This window comes from Microtus ochrogaster, chromosome 16 (genome assembly GCF_000317375.1).
Source record: "Microtus ochrogaster isolate Prairie Vole_2 chromosome 16, MicOch1.0, whole genome shotgun sequence".
In the NCBI taxonomy this organism is placed as follows: Eukaryota; Metazoa; Chordata; class Mammalia; order Rodentia; family Cricetidae; genus Microtus; species Microtus ochrogaster.
Window position 1 is genome coordinate 50,467,639 of NC_022018.1, and position 21,010 is coordinate 50,488,648.

The following is a 21,010-nucleotide window of genomic DNA, read 5'->3' on the forward strand; positions in this document are numbered from 1 at the left end:
CCACCACCGCCCGGCTACAAACTACTTATTTTTTACGCAGATTCTGTGTAACAGTCAAACACCTGAGACAACAGCAACCACGAATTTTACTTTTTGCTAAGAGTGTCATAGCGGTTGTGTAATAATGATGGTATCTACAGAATAAGAAAAATCTACCCCTACCCCAGTGTCGTAAAGAAGCAGTGTTCTGTGAATCAAGAGGCCTTATTTCAAGGTGAACCGGAACATAGCATTTGAAATGATCATGTAACCGAAAAGTGCATCAATGTTAGGCGATCAGCACACTAAAAATCATTTTTATCTTTTTATAATTCTGACCACAGGGTTTATCAGATTCTAAATTCCACAGATATTTTCTCATTTGGATCCAATGAAGTTGTACGTGGCTGAAAAGGGAGTTTGTGGGCCCTGAGCACTATATCGCAAGAGGCTACACAGAGTGGTATCTGCAGGCAGCAATGAAGACGCGCCCTGAGATGCTGAGGGATGCAGATGGGAGGACCACAGACTCCTCTTCACATCGTCTTAAGCAGCCTGTGCCAACAGCTTCATGTTTCATCCCGTTGATCTCTACTTCCTAGCTTGGCTTTGCGAATTTCCTGTCATCACTGCTCTGTTACACGTGTTGCTCAGGCCCCATGTCCAGCTCCATCCCTGTAAAAACCCCCAGTAGAGCATCCTTTACGGGGACCTTCCGTCAGTCAGCACTTAAGGTCCCCAGTTAACCTGTACCACCTGGCATAGGTGTACAGGAGCTGCCACTTCCACTTTATAGGAAGCAGGATGAAGTATAGAGAAATTAAACACTTATCCCAAGGAGCCAAAGCAGATCCCATATCTGACCTCAAGGTCCGTGAACTTGCCTTGGTACCATGACACTTCATGACTGGGTACCTTCTACATTCCTCTTTGAACTGATGCTTAACTTATCTTTTCTTTTTTTCAAATTAACAAGTAAAACTGATATTTATGGCGTTACACACATTTTGGACTAGTTAAATCAGGTGACCTAACATACGCCTAACCTCAATACTTACAAAAGGAAAAATGATATTTTTATTTTTCATTTTTATTAATATATAATTATATGCTAATTTTCAATGCCATCTCTATACCTCCCTTAGAAACGATAGCCATTCCATGTTGTCTTGCCTCAGGTTTTCTAAACCAGTTAAAACTGGTAAAGTTTAGGCTTGACCTGGGAGTTTCTCTGAGGATAACAACATCCTTAGAATGGGAACAACTAGAAACCTAATGACGTTTTGAAATTTTGGTGGTGGTGGTGGGGCAGTCGGAGTCTTGCTACAGAACACTGCCTGGCCTAATACTAGCTATCCAGCTAGGGCCTTGACCTGGCCTTGAACTCAGGGCAGTCCTCCTGCCTCAGCCTTCTCTACGCTGAGGTCACAGGGGCACACCATCACACGCACCCCTCTATTGGGGTTTCCACACATGGTCTAAGGCTGCTTAGCCAGAACGTGGCAGAGTCAGATCACCAACTTTCCAAACACACCCACCAAAATGAGAGAGCGGGTGTGAGACACATGGAGAAACAAAACTCCTGCATAATAAGAGAAAACAGACAGAATGCAGGAGGCCAGGGGCCCAAACGGAACAGCCGACTTACCAGCGTATTTTGTTGTGTTTGATTCATCCATGGACCAAAAGCAATAATCAAAGGCAAACACCTAAATAAAAGAACAAAATATTAAGCTTAATAGTTAGCTCCAGAGAGGTAAATGAGACTCAGTGAGGATGAGAGGCAGCTGAGTGAAACAGCAGGGTCTGGGTGCAACTTCCCTACAGTAATGAACTCACACGGAAGCTACTATTTATCCATAATTCTAACAGACAAACATATTAACCAGGTGGTTTATTTTTTTAAAGTATATTTAATAAGAATTCCCTTCCTTCCTCCAAGCCTAGTAGTGTGCATGGAATCTTTTAAATTGGCTCTCCCCTACCTTCTCAAGTCACAGTATACAGGTAGATTTTTTACCTACACCAGTTCCTTCCCCTAGCTGTGTACGCTTCATCTCTAGCACAGGGAAGGTCGCTCCTCTTCACAATCTGGGATTCCCTTTTTCCTCACTGTGTCTCAACACGCAATCCCTGGCTGAGCATGGCTGGTAACTCAACCATCTGCTCCTGTAGGCACTAACCCTCCATACAGCTACCGAGTGCTGACTCCTACCTAGCTGCTGTCTTTCCATACAGACACCACTACCTGCCCTCAGCCATTACTGCCAAATGCACAGAAAATAATTCCCAGACTGTGTTCCAAGGAACACGAGTTCCAAGGGATGGTCCACGTAAGACGATGAAATCATACTGAAAACTGCACACACGGACAGCACTGTGTCCGATTCCCAGGGTAAAAGCTTTTGAAAGTCCTCCAGTAAAGAGCCATTTACACGGCCAGCCTTCTCGACTTTTGGAATTCATTTCTGGGGAACACTCAAAACAAACAACTTTAGCTTCAAAGTCATAGCTCTCGGAGATGGCTCCATGGCCTCTTTCTGGAGCTGCACATGTGGCTTTTCACCTGCACAGGGATCCCCAACATTTCAAGGGAGAAGCACTGAGCAACTCAGCCTGGCAGTCCAGACCAGACACCACTAGCTCCTTGCCAGTTACTTGCCCTGTCCCCTCCCGCCCCAGTGCAGTGTCCCGCCCCAGTGCAGTGTGCCCTCTTGGAATGACTATTCTCATTTTCTTCATTTCCGCCCTTCAAAATGCTTCATACTGAAGGTCCAGCTTAATGCATTTTCCTCCAGAAAAGACTGCTTGGTTACACCCAAAGGACATATACATACAAACAAACAAACATACATATATATATATACATACATACATACATACATCTACCCATCCATCCACCCATCCATCCATCCATCCATACATACATACATACATACATCTACCCATCCATCCATCCACTCATCCATCCATCCATCCATCCATACATACATACATACATACATACATACATCTATACATCCATCCATATATACATACATACATACAATCTCACAACACTGCTTGATCCTTTTCTCTGCTCCTATTCCAATTTTTTTCTATTATCTACTAATCATGATACAGGTTTGCCCAACCTTTTGATATAGTGACATGCCTCTGTCCTCAACAAATGTGTCAGGTTGAATTCACAGCCACCCTGGCAGGCATAAGCCTGAGGGCTGCAGGCTGGACATTTAGGTGGATGATCTGTGGATGTCTTAGCTCCATCCACTGGTACCCTAAGTTCCTTGAAGGCAGGAGCTAGAGCTAATTCATCTTTGAAACCTGCAATATTTATATTCTTTGCCTTGGAATTATTTATCGGATGATTGATGGCACTGAAACTCTGCAAGGAAGCAGGTAGTTTTTATATAGTAAAAGACTTAGATGGGCTGGAGAGATGACTCGGTAGATTGATTGCTCATTTTGCAAGCATGAGGGCCCAAGTTCAAATTTCCAAAACCCATGTAAAAAGTTGGATCTGGTCACGTGAACCTGAAACCCCAGCAATTCAGAGGGGATTTCTGTGCTACAGTCTAGCTCCAGGTTCAGCGAAAGACCACCTCAAAGGAGTAAGGGAGAGTGATGAGCCACAACTCTCGTAGTTATATTGACCCCCCTCCTCCCTCTCTCCCTATTGCTCTTTCCCGCCTCCTTCTCTCAAACGTACACATAAAACAAAAGTAAAAGGTTTTTACTTACAACAGTTTCACCACTACACACAGATTCAGGCATATACAATACACATAACTTAAACCACTGACTCCAGATTCAAATTTGATACTGACAGACCCACAAAAACCAGCTTTCAAATGAACAGCTATGAGGCAATGGTTTCAGCCAGCAAAATAAAGAATGTTTACTGCCTGCCTGCGAGGGTTCCTTCAATGACTCAAAAGATCACACGGGCATAATCCAGCTAACTTTCAGCCTCTGGGCAGGACTGAACTTCAGCACTGCTCTCAAGAGATCTGTGTTCTTTTAAAACATTTCCACAAATGGAGATTCTATGATCCGCCCCCCCACTTTCTTTCTATGAAATCAGATAACACTTATCTCTCCCCCCTCGGGCATCTGCCTTGTTTTCCACCTAAGTCAAGGCTCCATCCTGACTGTAAATGGTCAGGAGGGGCTATTTTCCAATTTTTAAATGTCTTTACTGGTATCCTCTGGACAACAATGAGTATCTTTAGTAGTTCCTAGATAGTGTGGCAGTCACAGGAATCTCTGTCAGACGTTTAATAATTTGCCATCTTGCATACTGAGGCCATCAATCTACCGGTCTCCATATGCACAGCCACTGTTTGAAATAAAATGAGATCTAGCCCAAGCTGGAAGTGCACCTGCTGGTTACAATCACTGCCCATTCCTACAGCTAATTATTTGAAACTATTTCTTCAAATTTTCTGTATTTCCCATTTAAAGTCTAGACAAATATGAAAACGCTACCATGGACAAAGGGGCTCTGGAAGCATTACAAGATACAGGGGTCCTTTGCCTGCCAAACCTTTAGCTGTGCAAGCTCCTGAATTTCACAGCTGTTGGTCCTAGGCACTTTAGGATAGTGATCCCTCAAGCCAATTATGGAGTGTAGGCTTTTATTTTAGTAAACATTTATCAGGAAGAAGTCTGAAGTCTGATTCATTTCACTGAAACGCAAAGACGTGCTATAACAGACTAGAGAAGTGTTTCATTTTAGGACTTACTCACGTCGTTAGAGCACCTCAGTGTCTTCTAATTACTCATTAAGAAGTCGCGTGGATCCTAACTGCAAAGTGGGGGATGGAAAACACCGAGAGCCTGGATGCAGCTGAGCGCTTACATAAAGATGGAAGCTGGGTGTGGCAGCTTATACCTGCAGTCCCAGCACTTGGAGGCTGAGGCAAGAGGGCTGCCATTAAGTCTGAGGCCAGCCTGGGCTACACAGTAAGTTCTGGGTCAGCCTGGGATACCAAGTGATAGCCTCAACAACAAACAAACAGCTTTCTAGTTCATCACTGCCAAGAGACACCAATCACTTCACATCTTCCCAATTAGAAAAAGAGCCAAATGCACAGATATTCTCGTCACTGGTAAAATTAGAAAGCCATTGTTTTCCAGCAAAATCCCACTTTCCCCTAGTTCCCCATGTGCAAAACTCACGCCAGCACTGAATTCCTCGCAGCCTGCTGTGCATCTGCTCCAGCTCCATTGGGCCCTTAAAAAAAGTCAGCTCTGCATTTTTGTGAACCACCGAGCATCTAGCAAAGCTGCTACGGCTGTTTTTAATAAGACCAACTCATTGAGTGACAGATATCCTGAAGGAAGGAGGGTCCAGAATTTATGAGCAGCATGCTGTACAAACTCCCTGCTTGTTGAGAGCTGTGATCTCTGATGGCATTTCAGCAAAATTCAATTGTGGTTTAAAAAAAAAAAAAAACTGAAAGAAGCATCCTGCATATTCTGAGGAGGAGCAGAAGGCATCAGCATTCTAAGAAATGTGGTCTGCAACCAGTTTTCTAACCCTAAAACACGTGAGCCAGATATGGTGGAGGCCTGAGGAAGGGAGGTCAAGAATGAGGCTGGCCAGCCTGGGCTACTCAGAGAGACCCCAGTTCATCAAAGTAATAAAAGCCAAATGTGAAGACACTTCAACCGTGTAGGGTCTAAGGACAGTCTTACTTTCATTCCTTCCACCTACTTTTTTTATTTTCTGTGTATGACTATTTTGCCTACGAGGTGCACCATGTGCCTGCAGTACCCATCGAGACTTGAAGAGGGCATTGGATTCCCGTGGAATCGGAATTACAGGCAGGAGAGAGTTGCGTGATGTAGGTGCTGGGAACTGATCTCAGAACCTGGATCTTCTGCTTTTAGCGCTGAGCCATGACTCCGGTCGCTCTGTGACCTTCTCTGGTCCTGTCTAGTTTTGTCCCTTCACTGAAGCCTCCGGCCATAATATGTTTACTTCAGGAAGCAATCAGGAAGACCAGCAGCCACTCTCAGGTTGAGTCTCAAATACCTGTCAGTTATATTTTCTGTCCTGTAGTTGCTTAAATCTAGTTAAACAAATCAGACAGCCTGGCATAGGAGTGCACTCCTGAAACCCCAGGACTTGAGGTTGAGGCAAGTGGGCCAAGGCCAGCGTCACCTTTGGAACACAGGGCCCCATCCATTCGTTTCCAAAAACAACAAAATGGAAAATAATTATTCTGGACATTTTCACATATTATTTAAAAAATAATTTTAGTTTGCTTTTCATCCCTTTCCCAGGTGGAAAATGATTATTAATCTAAGGTGTATTATGACACAATATTAAATTTTACATGGAGAAAAACTTGGAAAGCAAGTATCCATCTTTGCAACCTGAGTCAAAGCCTGCTTCCATTTACCTTTAACTCTGTCAATGCTATCTTAAATGCCACTCCTTTTATGAAAGCTTTATTGAGGATGCTTCTTTTAAAATTTTCTTAATATATCATCATCATCATCATCATCATCATCATCATCAATATGAAGCGCGCGTGTGTGTGTGTGTGTGTGTGTGTGTGTGTGTGTGTGTGCAGGCCCATGTACTATCTAGCATGCATGTGGAGGCCAGAGAACACCCAGTGGGGACCAGTGATCTCATTCTCCCTTTGCCTGGGTCCAGAATTACACTCACATTACCAGGCCTGGCAGCAAGCACGTTTGCCCCCTGGAGTCTTCGGGAGCCTAGAAACACCTCTAACTACTTTGAACTCCACGCCTGCCTAATCACACGCTGTGCATGTGTAGACACGTATCTCCATTCATCTATGGTTCCCTTTGTTCTGCTATATTATTCACCATTAAGAGGTCAAGGGCTTTGTTCCTGTGCTTTATGATTCATCAAATAAAAAGACTCTGAAAATGCGCATTTTAGTCTAGAGCAGCTGCTTGATGAATGTGCCTGGCTAGTTCTATGTCAATTTGACACAAACTGGAGTCATGGAGAGAAGGGAACTTCAATCTAGAAAATGCCTCCAGAAGATCAGGCTGCAGGCAAGCCTGTAGGGCATTTGCTTAAGTAGTGACTGAGGGCCCACTGTGGGTGCCACCATCCCTGGGCTAGCGGTCCTGGGTTCTATAAGAAAGCAGGCTGAGCAAGCCACAAAGAGCAAATCAGTAAGCAGCATCCGTCCATGACCTCTGCATCGCTCCAGATGCCAGGTTCCTGCCCCATTTGGGTTCCTGTACTGACTTTCTTCATTGACGGACTGACTATGTTGATATGGAAGTGTAAGCCAAATAAACCCTTTCCTTCCCAACTTACTTTTTGTCATGGTGCTTCATCACAGCAACAGAAACACTGATGAAGACAGTGAGTTATCTCTTATCTGAACAAGCTTATGAATCTGTATTTTTACATGTATTTTCACATGTAATTATATCACGAATTCTAGTTGGTCTTAATAATAACAATCCAGAGTCAGATATAAGAGGTTAATTCTGAAGATCAGAGAAGCAGAGTGGCCAGTCACTAGAGAGATCTTTTACCTCTACCAATGTTCAGACCAAAGGACTGATCCTGTCCTCAGACTGCATCTCCAGCCTGCATCTGTCTCCATCAACCCTCAGACTACCCTGAGCGCCTGTCTCCTCCCACCTTATATTCCTCCCTCTACCCAGCCATATCACTCCTGTCTCCACCTCCCTAGTGCTGGGATTAAAGGTATGTGATCCTAAGTGCTGGGATCACCTTTGTGTGAGCTCTGTTTCTTTCTCCTTTAGACAGGTCAATCTCAGGTAGCCAGTGTGGCCTTGAACTAACAGAGATCCCTCTGCCTCTGTCTCCTGGGATTAAAGGTGTGTGCCACACTCCCTGGCCACTAGTGGCTTAGCTTTGCACTCAGACTTTCAGGCAAGCTTTATTTTTTAAAACATAAACAAAATATCACAACATATAATAGCACGGATCAGCGAGGGCAAGCCCTTCAGTAACACAGAGAGTGAAGATCTATATTCACTTCAATTACAGGAAGACAATACGCAGCATTTTTAAAAGGTTCATGCAAAAAGGGTTGCTGCAGTTCTATACAGAAAACACTAGTGCAGGACACATGACTTCCTAGTTCCCGAATCTGAAGTTCTGAGTGCTTAAGAAGCCTGCGCCACGTGGAGCTGCTCTGCTCTGTATGAGCACATGGGTCTCTCTCCTCCACCCTGACTTCATCGTCTCTCAGCTCACATCTGTACACCCTGTCCATCCTGCCCAATCTCCTATCTACACCCACAATCGCTCTGCAAACCTCTAATTCTCCAGGTGTAGGATTATGGGCTTGCCAGGGTCCTATTTGGTTTTCTTTAAATGAAAAAAAAAAAACTTTAAAGCTTTGCAAGATGACAGTATAAAGATGTTTCTGGAATGCCCTCATTCACTGCCTGGTGTTATGAGAACTGAGTCACACTAGAAGATTAGGAAGGCTCGACATTTCATCTCATGTGGATGCCATTCAATGTCTCTCTCACTTCCCTCAGAATTATAATAAAACAGCTAGCTAGCACTATGTGTAACAAACATATGCCAGTTATTATTATCATCATTATTATTTTAAGCTAAACCTCACTTAGAAGTCTCAGACTGGAACTGCACGGGAAGCCTGTTTGACCCCAGCACTGTCCTCATGGCTGCTGTTTGTAGAAGTCACTGGACCAATCACAAACTTCAACCTGTGTCTGAACACAGCTGCCACCGCCCAGGGAGATGAGCACCAGAGCCACCAGCCTTACTAGCCAGGTCTGTTGACAGACCTCCCTTCCTGTTTAAAAGTCTGTCAAGTCTTTGTTGCCTTTTCACAGTGTAATTAATCATTTCCTTCATACGCACTCCTAAGTACACACCAAATGATATCTTGGGTTACACAGTCAACGGTGTCTGACTGAAGATTCCAAGCAGCTAACAGCAGCTGGGGAACACTCACAAGAAGTAAGGCCTTGTCCCCAAGCTCAGGGACCTCATCATCCAACACAGGAGGAAACAATGCTCTGCAAAGTCCCAAAGACAGGGACTCAACGCTCTAGGAGGGGTGATGACAAGGGTCTTTTCAGGAACACATCCATATTGTCACTCAACTCAGAAAAAGGTTTGAAAATAGCAACTAACTAGTTCTCCCAAATCCTGTGCGAACGCTTTAACAGCAGCCTAGGGCTTCCACTGGACACTGGTGTGTGTAAACCAGTGGTGCACACTCAATGAAGCATGTGGCCAATGCCAGCTCTTTGGAATACTTAGTTCAGGCCATGTTGACACCTTTATCATCACTCCCAACACCAGTCCACTGGCTACAGAGGGACGGAGAAGATGTGTTACATCCTCGGTCAGTGGGTGCTTTTTTATTAGTCTTCTCATGCCCTGATTAAACTTCGTCAAGGGTACACTCAGAACTGCACTGTGGGTATTTCTAAAAACAGGGCATTTCTTTAAGAAACACCAGTGAAAGTCCTAAGCATCTGAGCTTGCAGATACAGCCCGCCCACCATCTCGACAAATGGCCACTGCCTGTCACGAAAGAAAGAATAAAATTCGCCCTGACAGGGAAGGTTAGGCTGCCAATGAACTTGCATGACAGCAGGACGTCAAGACTCAGACACCAGTACAGAAGTTTAACTAGGAAAGAAACCAGGCCAAGCTAAGACCAGGTGCTTGTGACCACCATGTTACTATGAAGCCATGTGTTTGCACAGAGCAGAGCAACAAGAAGGCAATGGGAACCACATATGTGATTCAAACTGTTTTCATGACATACTTATAGGCAAAAGGAAGACAAAATTGGTTTAGTGACATGTTTTAAGTTAACCTAGTATATCCTACATATTTGTGTGCTTCATTTTTTCATTTACCCTTGTATTAAGCCTTAGAAAACTGCTGTGTATTTTACACTTACTACTCAGCTCAAGTCAGAACACCCACATAGTACATGCCTAATAGCCTGACCCAAAACTTTGTTCTCAGCAAAAGGGAAGACGCACCACAGACCCCAAGACCAGACTGAACAAAATCAAGTCTCAGATGGCGGAGTTGTGCGTGGTTTCCTTCCTTCTCGAGAAACGTGAATAAAGCCAGCTTCGGGTGTTTATAGCATACCTCTGTTTTTGGAGACAGGCTAGCTTCAAACTCTGGATCCCCTGCGGTGGCCCTCAGTACTGGCATTATACACATATACCACCAAACCTGAATGTCTTTAAACAATGGACAGGAGCATAGCTCACTGCTTAAGTGTCTGCCTACCATGTATGAAAGCCCTGAGGTTGAGCATCTACAGTTTTTTTAAAAAATGAAAATAAACTTAATTCACAAGGTTGAGATAGTAAAATAAATCATGCAGTAAACTATAAGATATTGTGCTCGTAAATTTACAGTGAGCAAATTGACTAAAAAGAGAGATGATCTAAATAAGATGATTGGCAGATATTTTTATTTCTTCCCAATGCCTCCTTCTTATTAACTTGCTCAATAAAACACAACAGATAAAACAACCTTTCTTTTCCATGTGTACCAGTGCCCGCCAAAATCCAGTTTACCAGAAGACGGCTCAACCAATAAGCAACTGCAATAGTACCTCTGCACTACGACAGACACACTTCTCAGGCTCTGGTGCTCATACAACAAAGGCTCTTTCTTCTTCTGAATCTACAGACATATAAACCAGTGTCTCCATGTTGGTCTAAAGGGCCATTGTTCTGGAGGGACACAGACCTCGTTCCCATAAGCACTGCAGAGAGTTCATCAGGTCAAAGGATTAATAGGCAGGTAGGCGGGCAGTATCTGAGATGAATGCTTCTTCACTCAGAACTTAAAAAAATCTGACACCAAAGAAATCCAAAATATTAGGGACATAGCAATCTATGTTTGGTGTGTGTGTGTGTGTGTGTCACTCTCTGTCATGGTTCTGTCCATCAGCAAGGGAGGCATAACTTTCTCCAACTGACTTGCCTGTCGAACATCCCTTGCTTTACTAAGTAGTTTGTCTGAGCTGTGGAGCTGTGGTTACTGTCTTGAGGAACCATTGTCTTTTTTTTTTTTTTAACCGGCATATAGTTTCGCCTACTCCAGAACATCATGGATTAATAGCGGACTCTTAGAACATCGAGCCTTCTCAGGTTGGTTTCTTACACTTATTAATATGCACTGGAGGCTCCACGGTGACTTTTTGTGCGTGGATAGTTCATTTCTCTTTTATCTTTGAGCAACTGCATCAAGAGCCCATACCGGGATTCATTACCCATTCTCCTGCAGGAGGTCATCGTTGCTTTCGCATTTGGCCATCATGAATCAAGCTGCCATAAACACCTGTAGACCCAAAATTTCGGTTGTCTGGGTAAACAGCTAGAAGCTTGATCACTGGGGTCATGTGGTAAGAATATAATTAGGTTTATCAGGAGTTGTGGGCTGTTTTTCAGAACATCTGGACCATCTGCCTCGCTTTGCCAGCAATAGCAAAGGTCCTGCTGCTCCACGGACTTCATTTTGGTTTTATCAGACTTGGAGATTTTAGGCATCCTATAGGTGTGCCTTGGCATGTCACTGCTGTTTTCAAGTTAATTCTCTAAGGACATGACAGTGACTTACTGACTTACTTACCATCCATCCATCCATCCATCCATCCATCCATCCATCCATCCATCCGATATCCCTACATCTTCTTCAGGGAAATGTCTACTCAGATGTTTTTATCCATTTTTAAATTGACTTTTCAGATTTTTTTTTTTATCCATTTTTAAACTATTTTTTATTTTTCTTTCTTTTTTTTATTGAGTTTTAAGCAAAAGTGATTTGGATACAAATCATTGATTGGGTATTTTCTAAACGTTTGTCCCAGTATACAGCTTTTCTTTTTACGTAACATTGTCACGGGCAATGCCACATTTGTTTGTAGTAAAAGACCCCGTCTTTTTCTCTTGTGCTTTCAGCTTTGTCTTCGAAAGGTCATCACCGAGCCGCAGCACCTCCTCCCTGTCATCGTCTGAAAGCATTCCCGTTGTGCATTTTACAGCACGGCCTGCGATCCACTTGGAGTGACTTTTCCTGAAGAATGGAAGACCCGAGTTTACTTTTTAAAAAATGTGGATCTTCCATTGTTTCCACATCCTTTGTCTCGTTAGCATCTCGCTATATTCTTATCTACTAACTTATCTTCCAGTTCTTTAAGCCTCTATTTTCAGTTTGATGTAAGCTGCTATAGAATCCTAACACTAAATTTCCAGTTTAGGTTTTGGACATTTCAGACTGAGAATTTTTAGTGGGTTATTGGTTTCTTGAGTGATATAACATCCATTTCTTGCTATCATTTTTCTTTTTTTTCTTTTTTTTTCTTTTTGGTTTTTCGAGACAGGGTTTCTCTGGTTTTGGAGCCTGTCCTGGAACTAGCTCTTGTAGACCAGGCTGGTCTCAAACTCACAGAGATCTGCCTGCCTCTGCCTCCCGAGTGCTGGGATTAAAGGCGTGCACCACCACCGCCCGGCTTTGCTATCATTTTTCAATCTGATTTTTTTTTTAATCTCCTTAGACATAAGTGCATTTAAAGTTTGGGCCTGACAATTTGATATCAGAAGCACTCATAGGTCTATTTTTTTTTTTTTTGCTTTTATTTCTGCTGGTTCTTATTATCTTGTGGGTAGTTTATCTCTGAATGTGCGCTTCACTTTGTGCAGCTATGGATGGAACCCGGGACCTGTGCACACTTGGTGAGCGCCCTGCCACAGAGATGCGTTGGACTCTATGTTCTTAGTGATGGCTGTGGGATCCTTAAAGACAGGAACTTCATCCGCTTCCTCCTGTAGTTTCTAGGCACTGAATTCTGGGATTGCTTCCATATGACTTCAGTCCGTGAGATTTCTGGGATCAGGCAGTGACCTGGAGTGCAACTTGTTTAATTATTGATTTCTGTTAGTCCATTTGTTTCTGAGACAGGGTCAGGGTCTCACCATGAAGTTCTGGCTTGTCTGGATTGGCTATGTAGACAAGGTAGCCCTGAATTTGGGGCGATCCTCCTGCCTCTGTCTCCTGAGTGCTGGCATTATAGGCTTTTGTTTTGTCTAACTCAGAGTCTCACTTTGTTGCCTACGTTGACCTGCCTCAGCCTCCTGAGTGTTGGGATTACAGGAAAGTGCTACCACACTATAACACAATGACTTAGATCTGACAGTAATCCACCTGGGGGCTGATTTGTTTTTGGTACTGTCATGCGTCCCCCAAGGTCTGCTCTCAACCCACTGTGCTGACTACAGTACATGGAGTTTAGCAAGGACTTCAGTTCTGGCTTTATGTGAATGAGCTGTAGACAGAAGTTTTTATCCTGCCTGGTCCCATAGCCATTCAGTCCCAAAGAAACACACAGAAGCTTATATTAAGTACAAACTGTTTGGCCTCTTAGCTCAGGCTTATTTTCAACTAGCTCTTGTAACTTAAATTAACCCATAATTCTTAATGTGTTTAGCTGTGTGGCTTGGTACCTTTTCTTAGTGAGACATTCTCATCATGCTTCTGCAAATGGAGACTACATATTGGTTTCCTAGCTGCCTAGACCCAAATAATCACACAGAAACTATATTAATTAATGACACTGTTTGGCCAATGACTCAAACATATTCCTGGTTAGCTCTTATATTCTAAATTAACCCATTTCTATTAATCTATGTATCACCATGAGGTTGTGGCCTACTGGTAAGATTCCAGCATCTTTCTCCTTTGGCAGCTGCATGGCATCTCCTTGACTCTACCTACTCTCTCTCTTTATCTCTATTCAGACTTCCTGCCTGGCTTTATTCTGCTAAGCCATTGGTCAAAACAACTTTATTTATTAACCAATAAAAGCAACACATACACAGAAGGACTTCCCACATCAGCTTTCCAGAATTCTCCTAGTCTAGGTTGCACCACCTATAACTTCCTACCTGGCTACTGGCCAATTAGCATTTTATTAAACCAATACAAGTAACAAATCTTAACAGTACACAAGAGCATTCTTGCATAGCAATGAGCCCCTATACCTTGTCCTGCCCCATAAGGCTGCCAGTACCTTGCTCTCTTCAAAGCTGTTTCCACTTGAGTGCTGCACGTGAAACACTGGGATTTGTCTCTAAATTTCCAGGGTCCTTTCAGGACTTCATCTAGTAATCCCTCATTAACCCTGATGTACGTCCAGTTTCTTTAAGCACAGGCTTAAAGAACTATAATCACATTTATGTATCTGTGTTTGTATGTATGTGGGAGGGTACATGGATGCCTGGGCACATGTATGGAGGAGTCCACTCTCTCCTCCCACCACATGGGTGGGTCCTGGGTCTTGAACTTAGGTCAGCATCCTAAGCATAGGCTTAAAGTGTTTTCAGTTGAACTTAATGGAGAAGGTGATACTGATTCCCTGGTGTGTCATTTCTGACTTAAAGGTCAGAATGGGAATGTGTATCCTATTATCTTCAGACATTTGGCTCCCATGACCCTAGAACAACAGATTTCATAGTGCACACATACACAGCCCACCACCATCACAATGCCAAGACTAACCATGCTTCATGGACGACTTGCTCCTACTTAAAATATTAGCTAAAATCACCCCATCTGTCCTGAGCTCTCGAATCACTGAGGCCTAAATCTCTAAAAGCATCTTTGGTTTTCCTGCTTGTTTTTAATACACACATGCCCTAAATCAACTTCTGTGTCTTTAATATATTTTACTCTATTTTATCAGTTATTTGGTTTCAAGACAATGTTTAGGCTTCCCAAATGTACCTCATAGAGTAGATGTCAGCTATTAAGTATTTTAAAAAACATATATTAAACATATTTTGAAATACTTTTAAATATTTAAAAGTATATCTATGTTTGTTTCCAGTTTTTCGAGACAGGGTTTCTCTGTGTAGTCCTGACTGTCCTAGAACTCACTCTGTAGACCAGGCTGGCCTCAAACTCACAGAGATCCACCTGCTTCTGCCTCCCAGTGCTGGGATTAAAGGCGTGTGCCACCACTGCCCAACTCACAATGGCTTCTTTGTGGAAAACAAAGTTAGTTTATTACCAGAATGAGACTATATGCCTTGAAACCTCTGGGAGCAAAAAAAACAGACAAGCTAAGGGAGCATATATCCTCCAGGGGCAGCAAACTTTCAAGGCTATGAATTTTAGGGATCACAATCACCCCAGGGAGGACTGCCATGATGCTCCAGATCTGACCATGATGGCTGGCCCAGCTCACTCCAGAAACATCAGCTACTTCCTCTTTCTTAAGACATTGCCTATTATTTATTCAATGCATGCCTTCCTTGCTGGAGTTCAAACTCTCAGTGCCAAAGACAACATGAATGATGCCTTCAATAAATGTAAAGCATGAAATAACATTTTATCAGTTTTCCATAATCCAGAGCTATATTAAGTGTCTTCTCCATAGCCCCAGGGCTATGAAGTAAGCCTTTCTCGTCTCTCTTCCACACGCGCACGTGTCCTAGATTCTGACCGTACGAGAAAGTGTCTGCCCTAAACCTACCTTAGGTAGCATGGCTGTAATCAGTGACATCAGCCAGGGCTGCTCAAAATTTCTGGTGGCTCGTAGAACTGAATGCCTCTCTAACACTCAGCAACATGTTCCCTGGTGCTGACACCGGCCTTCACTTATTCATGGGCTGTCACTCAAACGCCCACTCCATTTACTCTTGAACCTTTGGGGATTCCACCAGTAAACATGCTATCAAAAGTTGGCCAAGGTGGAAGAACAGCCCCAGCTAGCAGTCACTGTGACCGGCTAAGAATCTGACAGAGCACAAAGCATTAGCACGGGGATGGCTCATCTCTATCTGAATGTGTGGAAAACCTTTCGATTTCGATTCTTCTTGGCAAGACAGAAGACAGTCTGTCTGTCGGAGCAAGTTACCAAGTTTCAACCTGGAGGACGCATTTTTATTCTTCTGCTTCCTCGAATGGCCATTGTCTTAGTTATTGCTGTGGTAAAATACCACGACCAAAAACAACATGGGAGGAAAAGATTTATTTCAGCTTATACTTTGAGTCTATCATCCAGGGAGGTCAGGGCATGAGAACCTGGAAGCAGGAGCTGATACAGAGGCCATGAAGAGGTGCTGCTTACTGGCTTGCTCCTCATGGCTTGCTCAGCCTGCTTTCCTATAGAACCCAGGACCACCTGCCCAGAGATGGCCCCACCTGCAACGGCTGGACCCTTCCCCATCAATTACTAATTAAGAAAATGTCCTACAGATTTGCCTACAGGCTAGTCTTATGGGGGGCACTTTCTCAATTGGAAGTCCCTCTTCCCAAATGACTCTCGCTTGTATCAGGTTGTCATAAAATTAGCCAGCCCGGCCATGCCAACCACCTCAGCTTGCCCACTCTCAGCCTATGAACCAGCACCTGCTGCTGCTGCTGCTTCTTGCTAAGCTCCCTTTTGATGCCAACAGGACAGAACCAATCCCTGACAGGCAGGTCTACAGATTCAAGCATCTTCCAAGGATGCAGCAATGGGTGAGTGCACTCTGCAGAGGAAGTAATTGGCTGCTCTTACATCAGCACCAACACAAACTCTTGACCCAGGCTTACAGCTTAAGTTAGAATGTTAGTCTTATTTCCTAGGTGGCCAGGGATTAGCCATGGGCTCCTGTGATGAGTTAGGATCCTAAGTGCACACAAGTCAGTTCTGATGCCCACTTCCACGCCAGTACTTACCTTGGGAGGCTTTCTTCGTGACGCAAAGAAAAAAATTCAATAGCGGAGATACAGAAGGTTGTCAACACAATGGCCACATCAGAGGGAAACAATGAAAGAGAAAAAGAAAAGAAAAAAACAAAAACAAATTCAGCAACTTTGTAATGGGATCTGAAAAATCACACGTCACTAACTGCCCACAACAATAACCTCCGGTGGCTCAGAATCTTTGCACATAAAACAATCATCTCCTATGCTCTAATGGGATGGATCTAGACATTCACTGAGAGATGTCTTTAATGATTCTAAGGAAGGGTAGCGAAAGAACATGGAGATATGGAAATCCTGTAACCATTACCGCTAAATTCTTTTAAACCAGTTTTACACGTAAATTTTCTTCCTAGCTCCCACCTTAGTTCTCTGAGACAGGGTTTTATATAACCCAGGCTGGCCTTAAACTGGGAATGACAAGGGATGACCTTGAACTTCTGATCCTCTTGTCTCTACCACCTGAGTGCTAGAAGTATAGGCAGGTATCACTACAGCTGATTTCTATTGTGCTGGGGATCAAACTTGGGGCTTCAAGCTTGACAGGCAAGCACTCTACCCCCTGAGCTCCATCTACAGCCAAACCACCGTGAACACATCCAGTCTCATCCAGTAACTAAGCAAGATGCCCAACCTTATATTTAAATTTTTGTAGGTCAGTGTGGAAATGCCTATCTATTTTCCATTGTTAGGCACATAAAGTATAATATATATATGAAGTTTAAGATTTCAAAAACACGATTCTAGATGACAAGTTTTCTTCTGCTGAGAACTTTTCCCTAAGTGGATGGAGACTGTGTGGACTCATCTGCTCTGTGCATGGAGAACAAGAATGATAGCTTCTGCCCCATTTGATGAGGCCGCTTGTTTCACCCACTTTATTATTTTTTTTAAAAGTTCTTTAAAACACCCATTTATTTGACAAAGGAAAGTCACTTGGGTTATGTTAGGCAGTCATATGAAACAGCATATGCCAAGTTAATAAAATACAGTTGTCCCTGAGTGTCCACGGGGATAGATCCTCAACTCCATGGCTGCTCAACTACCTTACATAAAAGGGTACGGTGCTTGCATATGACCTATACACATCTTCCTATCGACTTAAACCATCTCTAGATTACCTAAATAGGTGTCGCATGAGATTGCTAAGGGAATAATCTAAGTGTCTACACAGTTGGTACAGGCACATTTTTCCCCTGAATTTCTATGATCTGTAGACAGTGAATCTGAAGGTGTAGAGCCTATTGAGGGCCAACCACACATTTCTCATTTTGGCTATGGTGAACCAATTAACCTAGTGAGGTGAGCCAGGAATCTCGCGGGGCCCTCCAGAGTCATCACAGTGTGACTGGACTCTACAGTCCCACAATGCTCATGGCTAGCTCCATGAAACAGTGCATTGGTTTGTAGCCAGTGGTACTTAGCTAGCCAAAAATACCCTTCTCCTTTCTTCACTGACATTCCAACAGTGGTTTTGTTTTTTAATGTCTCTTGGAAAAACCAACCCCATATCGGCCTTTTAGGTGCTTTGAAAAGGGCATTCCTGCCATTGAACCCAATCTGTATAAGAGCAGTAAGTGCTCCAACTGCTGAGCCAGCACTCCAGGCCCTGCTGGCTTTTCATTTGCCTGGTTTTTTATTTTGAACTGGTCTTGCTGTGTACTACAGGCTAGCCTTGAATTCTGCCACCTCTGCCTTTCCAGTTCCTGGATTACAGACATGTACCACTGTACTTGGCTTCATAAGCGTCCCTTTAATTGTTTGTTCTTCCTGTAAACAAGCCAAGATCTTGGGCTCAGTAAGGCTTGCCTCCTTGACTGATATCTGTCAGTTCTTTCCCTGGTGAAGCTACACTGACCACCTGTCAAGGCATCATTGTCAACCCTCATGTCAACCTGGCTGCTCTGAACACTCCATGCACACCTGGAGGAAGTTCCGTTGTAGTCATAGCTGCCTCAAAATGCTCACAAAGCCTTTTCTTCTCTTTTCCGTTCTCAATCACAAGTTTAGGTTTCCAGCCCTTGACTTTTCTGGGTCATATCTATATATCTATAATGTTCACACTGGAGAACCATGCAATCCAGCACAAAACAAATCTTATAATGGTTTGGGTAAGTTTCCAACGTTGTAGTGGGCTGCTTTTATAGCTATACTGGGCACCATCTAGCCTCTGTGCAGTGGGTTGGACATCCTTGCCCAGTAGGTCCAGCAGCTATTTTCACCCTTGCCAAAAGAGGGGCACTTTCCCTGGTGCCCACAATAAGGCCTATGATGAAACAAACATGACCCCTTATTTGCATGTAAGATTATTGTTTGTGATTGGTGCAAACAAAATCCTTCATTTGCATAGAGGCTCACCTTGGCCCCCTTTCCACCTATATAAGCAGATTGACTCACCTTTCCAGTCAACCAGGAGAGACCCTCCTGTGCAGACCCCTGACCCCTGAACTGAAGAGTTCAGAGAGTGATCAGGTAAAACTGGGGGGCGGGGCACAGCACCGTGGAGACAGTGAAGGATGTCAGAAAAGAGGTAAAGTGAGAGAGGGTGAAGGGAACTCTGGGTCCCAGGCACCCTAATCCTGAGAGTTGTAACCGTGTGGCCTCTGTCAATGGCTGATGATACCAACGTTGTAGAAATAAGCAGTGTTAACACTAGTTGCCTAGTGCACTAACACCACAGTAAGACTAAACCTGAGGGCCATTCAAAAGCTTTTACACTACTGCCGCCAATTATTGCTGTGGGAAGCCAGGGATTGCAATAGCCGTGAAGTGCTGAGGCCACTAGCAACTAAAGTCCGGAGGAGTAAGTCTTCAACCTAAACATTGAAAACCCAAAAGCATTCTTAGCTTGAAGCTATAAGCTTCTGGGTTTGTCAGGCTAGACTCTAGGCCTTGGCCATTCAAGACTTGGATTGCCAAGAGCGGAATAGCTTTGTGCTGTCTACTCACGATTTCTATCCAGGTAGATACAGCTGAAAGACCCACCCAGCTGACTAGTAATGGCTGTCTGCCACTCATCTGTGGTGATGAATAAAGTTTTTCCTTTTTTTGTGTTTTTATATTCCTTAGACAAGATCTCACTATGTGGACCTCGATGGCCTTGTACTCAGAGTTCAGCCTGCCTCTGCCTCCCAAGTGCCAGGATTAAAAGTATGCACCACCACACTGGATTCTTTTATTCTGCTTCTTAATTATGGGATACGTGTGTGGGTATGTGTGAATGCATAGGCCAGAAGAGAGTATCAGATCTTCTGGAATTGAGTTTAGGTAGTCGTGAGTTGTCTAATGTGGGTTCTAGGAACCAAACTTGGATCCTCTGTAGGGGCAGTGTGTGCCCTTAACATTGATACCATAATAAAATACAGTACACATGCCATCTTTGGGACTGGACATTTTGTGATATTACAACCTGGAGATAAACTGTAGACAAACTATAAACATGATTCTAAAGGAGGCCTTGAGGCTGAAAAGGTACCAATGCCCCAAGTTTCTACATAAGAAAAATGAAGAAAGCTGAGACCATTCTACAAGGATGACTGAGGATTGGCCGTGTTATCAGGGACTTTCTGTCAGGACATACCAAAGAGCAACTGTTCAGACTTTGTTTCTCTGCTCTGCTTGCATGTTTATGCGAAACATTTGCCTTCCTGTGGCTTTGACGGAGCATCCCCAACCACTGTCCATCTGGAATAGCTCAACTGATAAATCCCTGTATGCACTAAGGGTTAATTATCCCATTTTCTCTTTCAACAACATGGAAAAGGGGAAAATAAGGCGAAGAAGACAAACATCCAGCACCTTCAGTTCTAAATACAGCCGTGCACCACATACTAACACTTACGTCCAGGATAACCAACAGAGGACACTGGTCTCAGAAGGCAGTATCACCAGGGACACTGTATTATCTTAGTTTGTGTGAGAACACTCTATGACATGGGATCATTCTCAGAGAACCACTCATGCTGATAAGTGCCGAACGCCCACCCTCAGGCTTAAAGTTATGACCCCAACAAGATACAGGCTAGCTGGCAACTTCTTATCAAATGGAGCATTCAATGAATACTGGCTTAAAGGTGTGTTCACTACTGGCCATTCTCCAGTGCCCGATTCATCCTTAAAAAAACAAAACAAGTCTCACCAACCAAGAGTGGGAAGCAGGTTTGATTAACAACCAGACAACCCTATTTCATATCTCCTTCTCTAGGAATATTCCGTCCCTCCTCACTACTGTCCTTAACCACGCCCTTAGACCCTGAAGGCCCTGGGTGAATTCTATTCAGAGTGCGTGTGTGT

General features: G+C 43.7%; 1 protein-coding gene across 3 annotated transcripts in view; it reads right to left on the reverse strand.

The window, feature by feature from the left end:
* Kif13a (kinesin family member 13A) overlaps positions 1-21,010 on the reverse strand; it is a 177,472-nt gene that overhangs the window by 91,583 nt on the left and 64,879 nt on the right. For all 3 annotated transcript variants that reach the window (XM_013349117.2, XM_013349116.2, XM_026782988.1), the window contains exons 3-4: positions 16,691-16,703; positions 1,628-1,688 (exon numbers count right to left, since the gene is read on the reverse strand). In XM_013349117.2, coding sequence (XP_013204571.1) covers positions 1,628-1,688; positions 16,691-16,703 — 74 coding nt within the window. The remainder of the gene's footprint in view (positions 1-1,627; positions 1,689-16,690; positions 16,704-21,010) is intronic.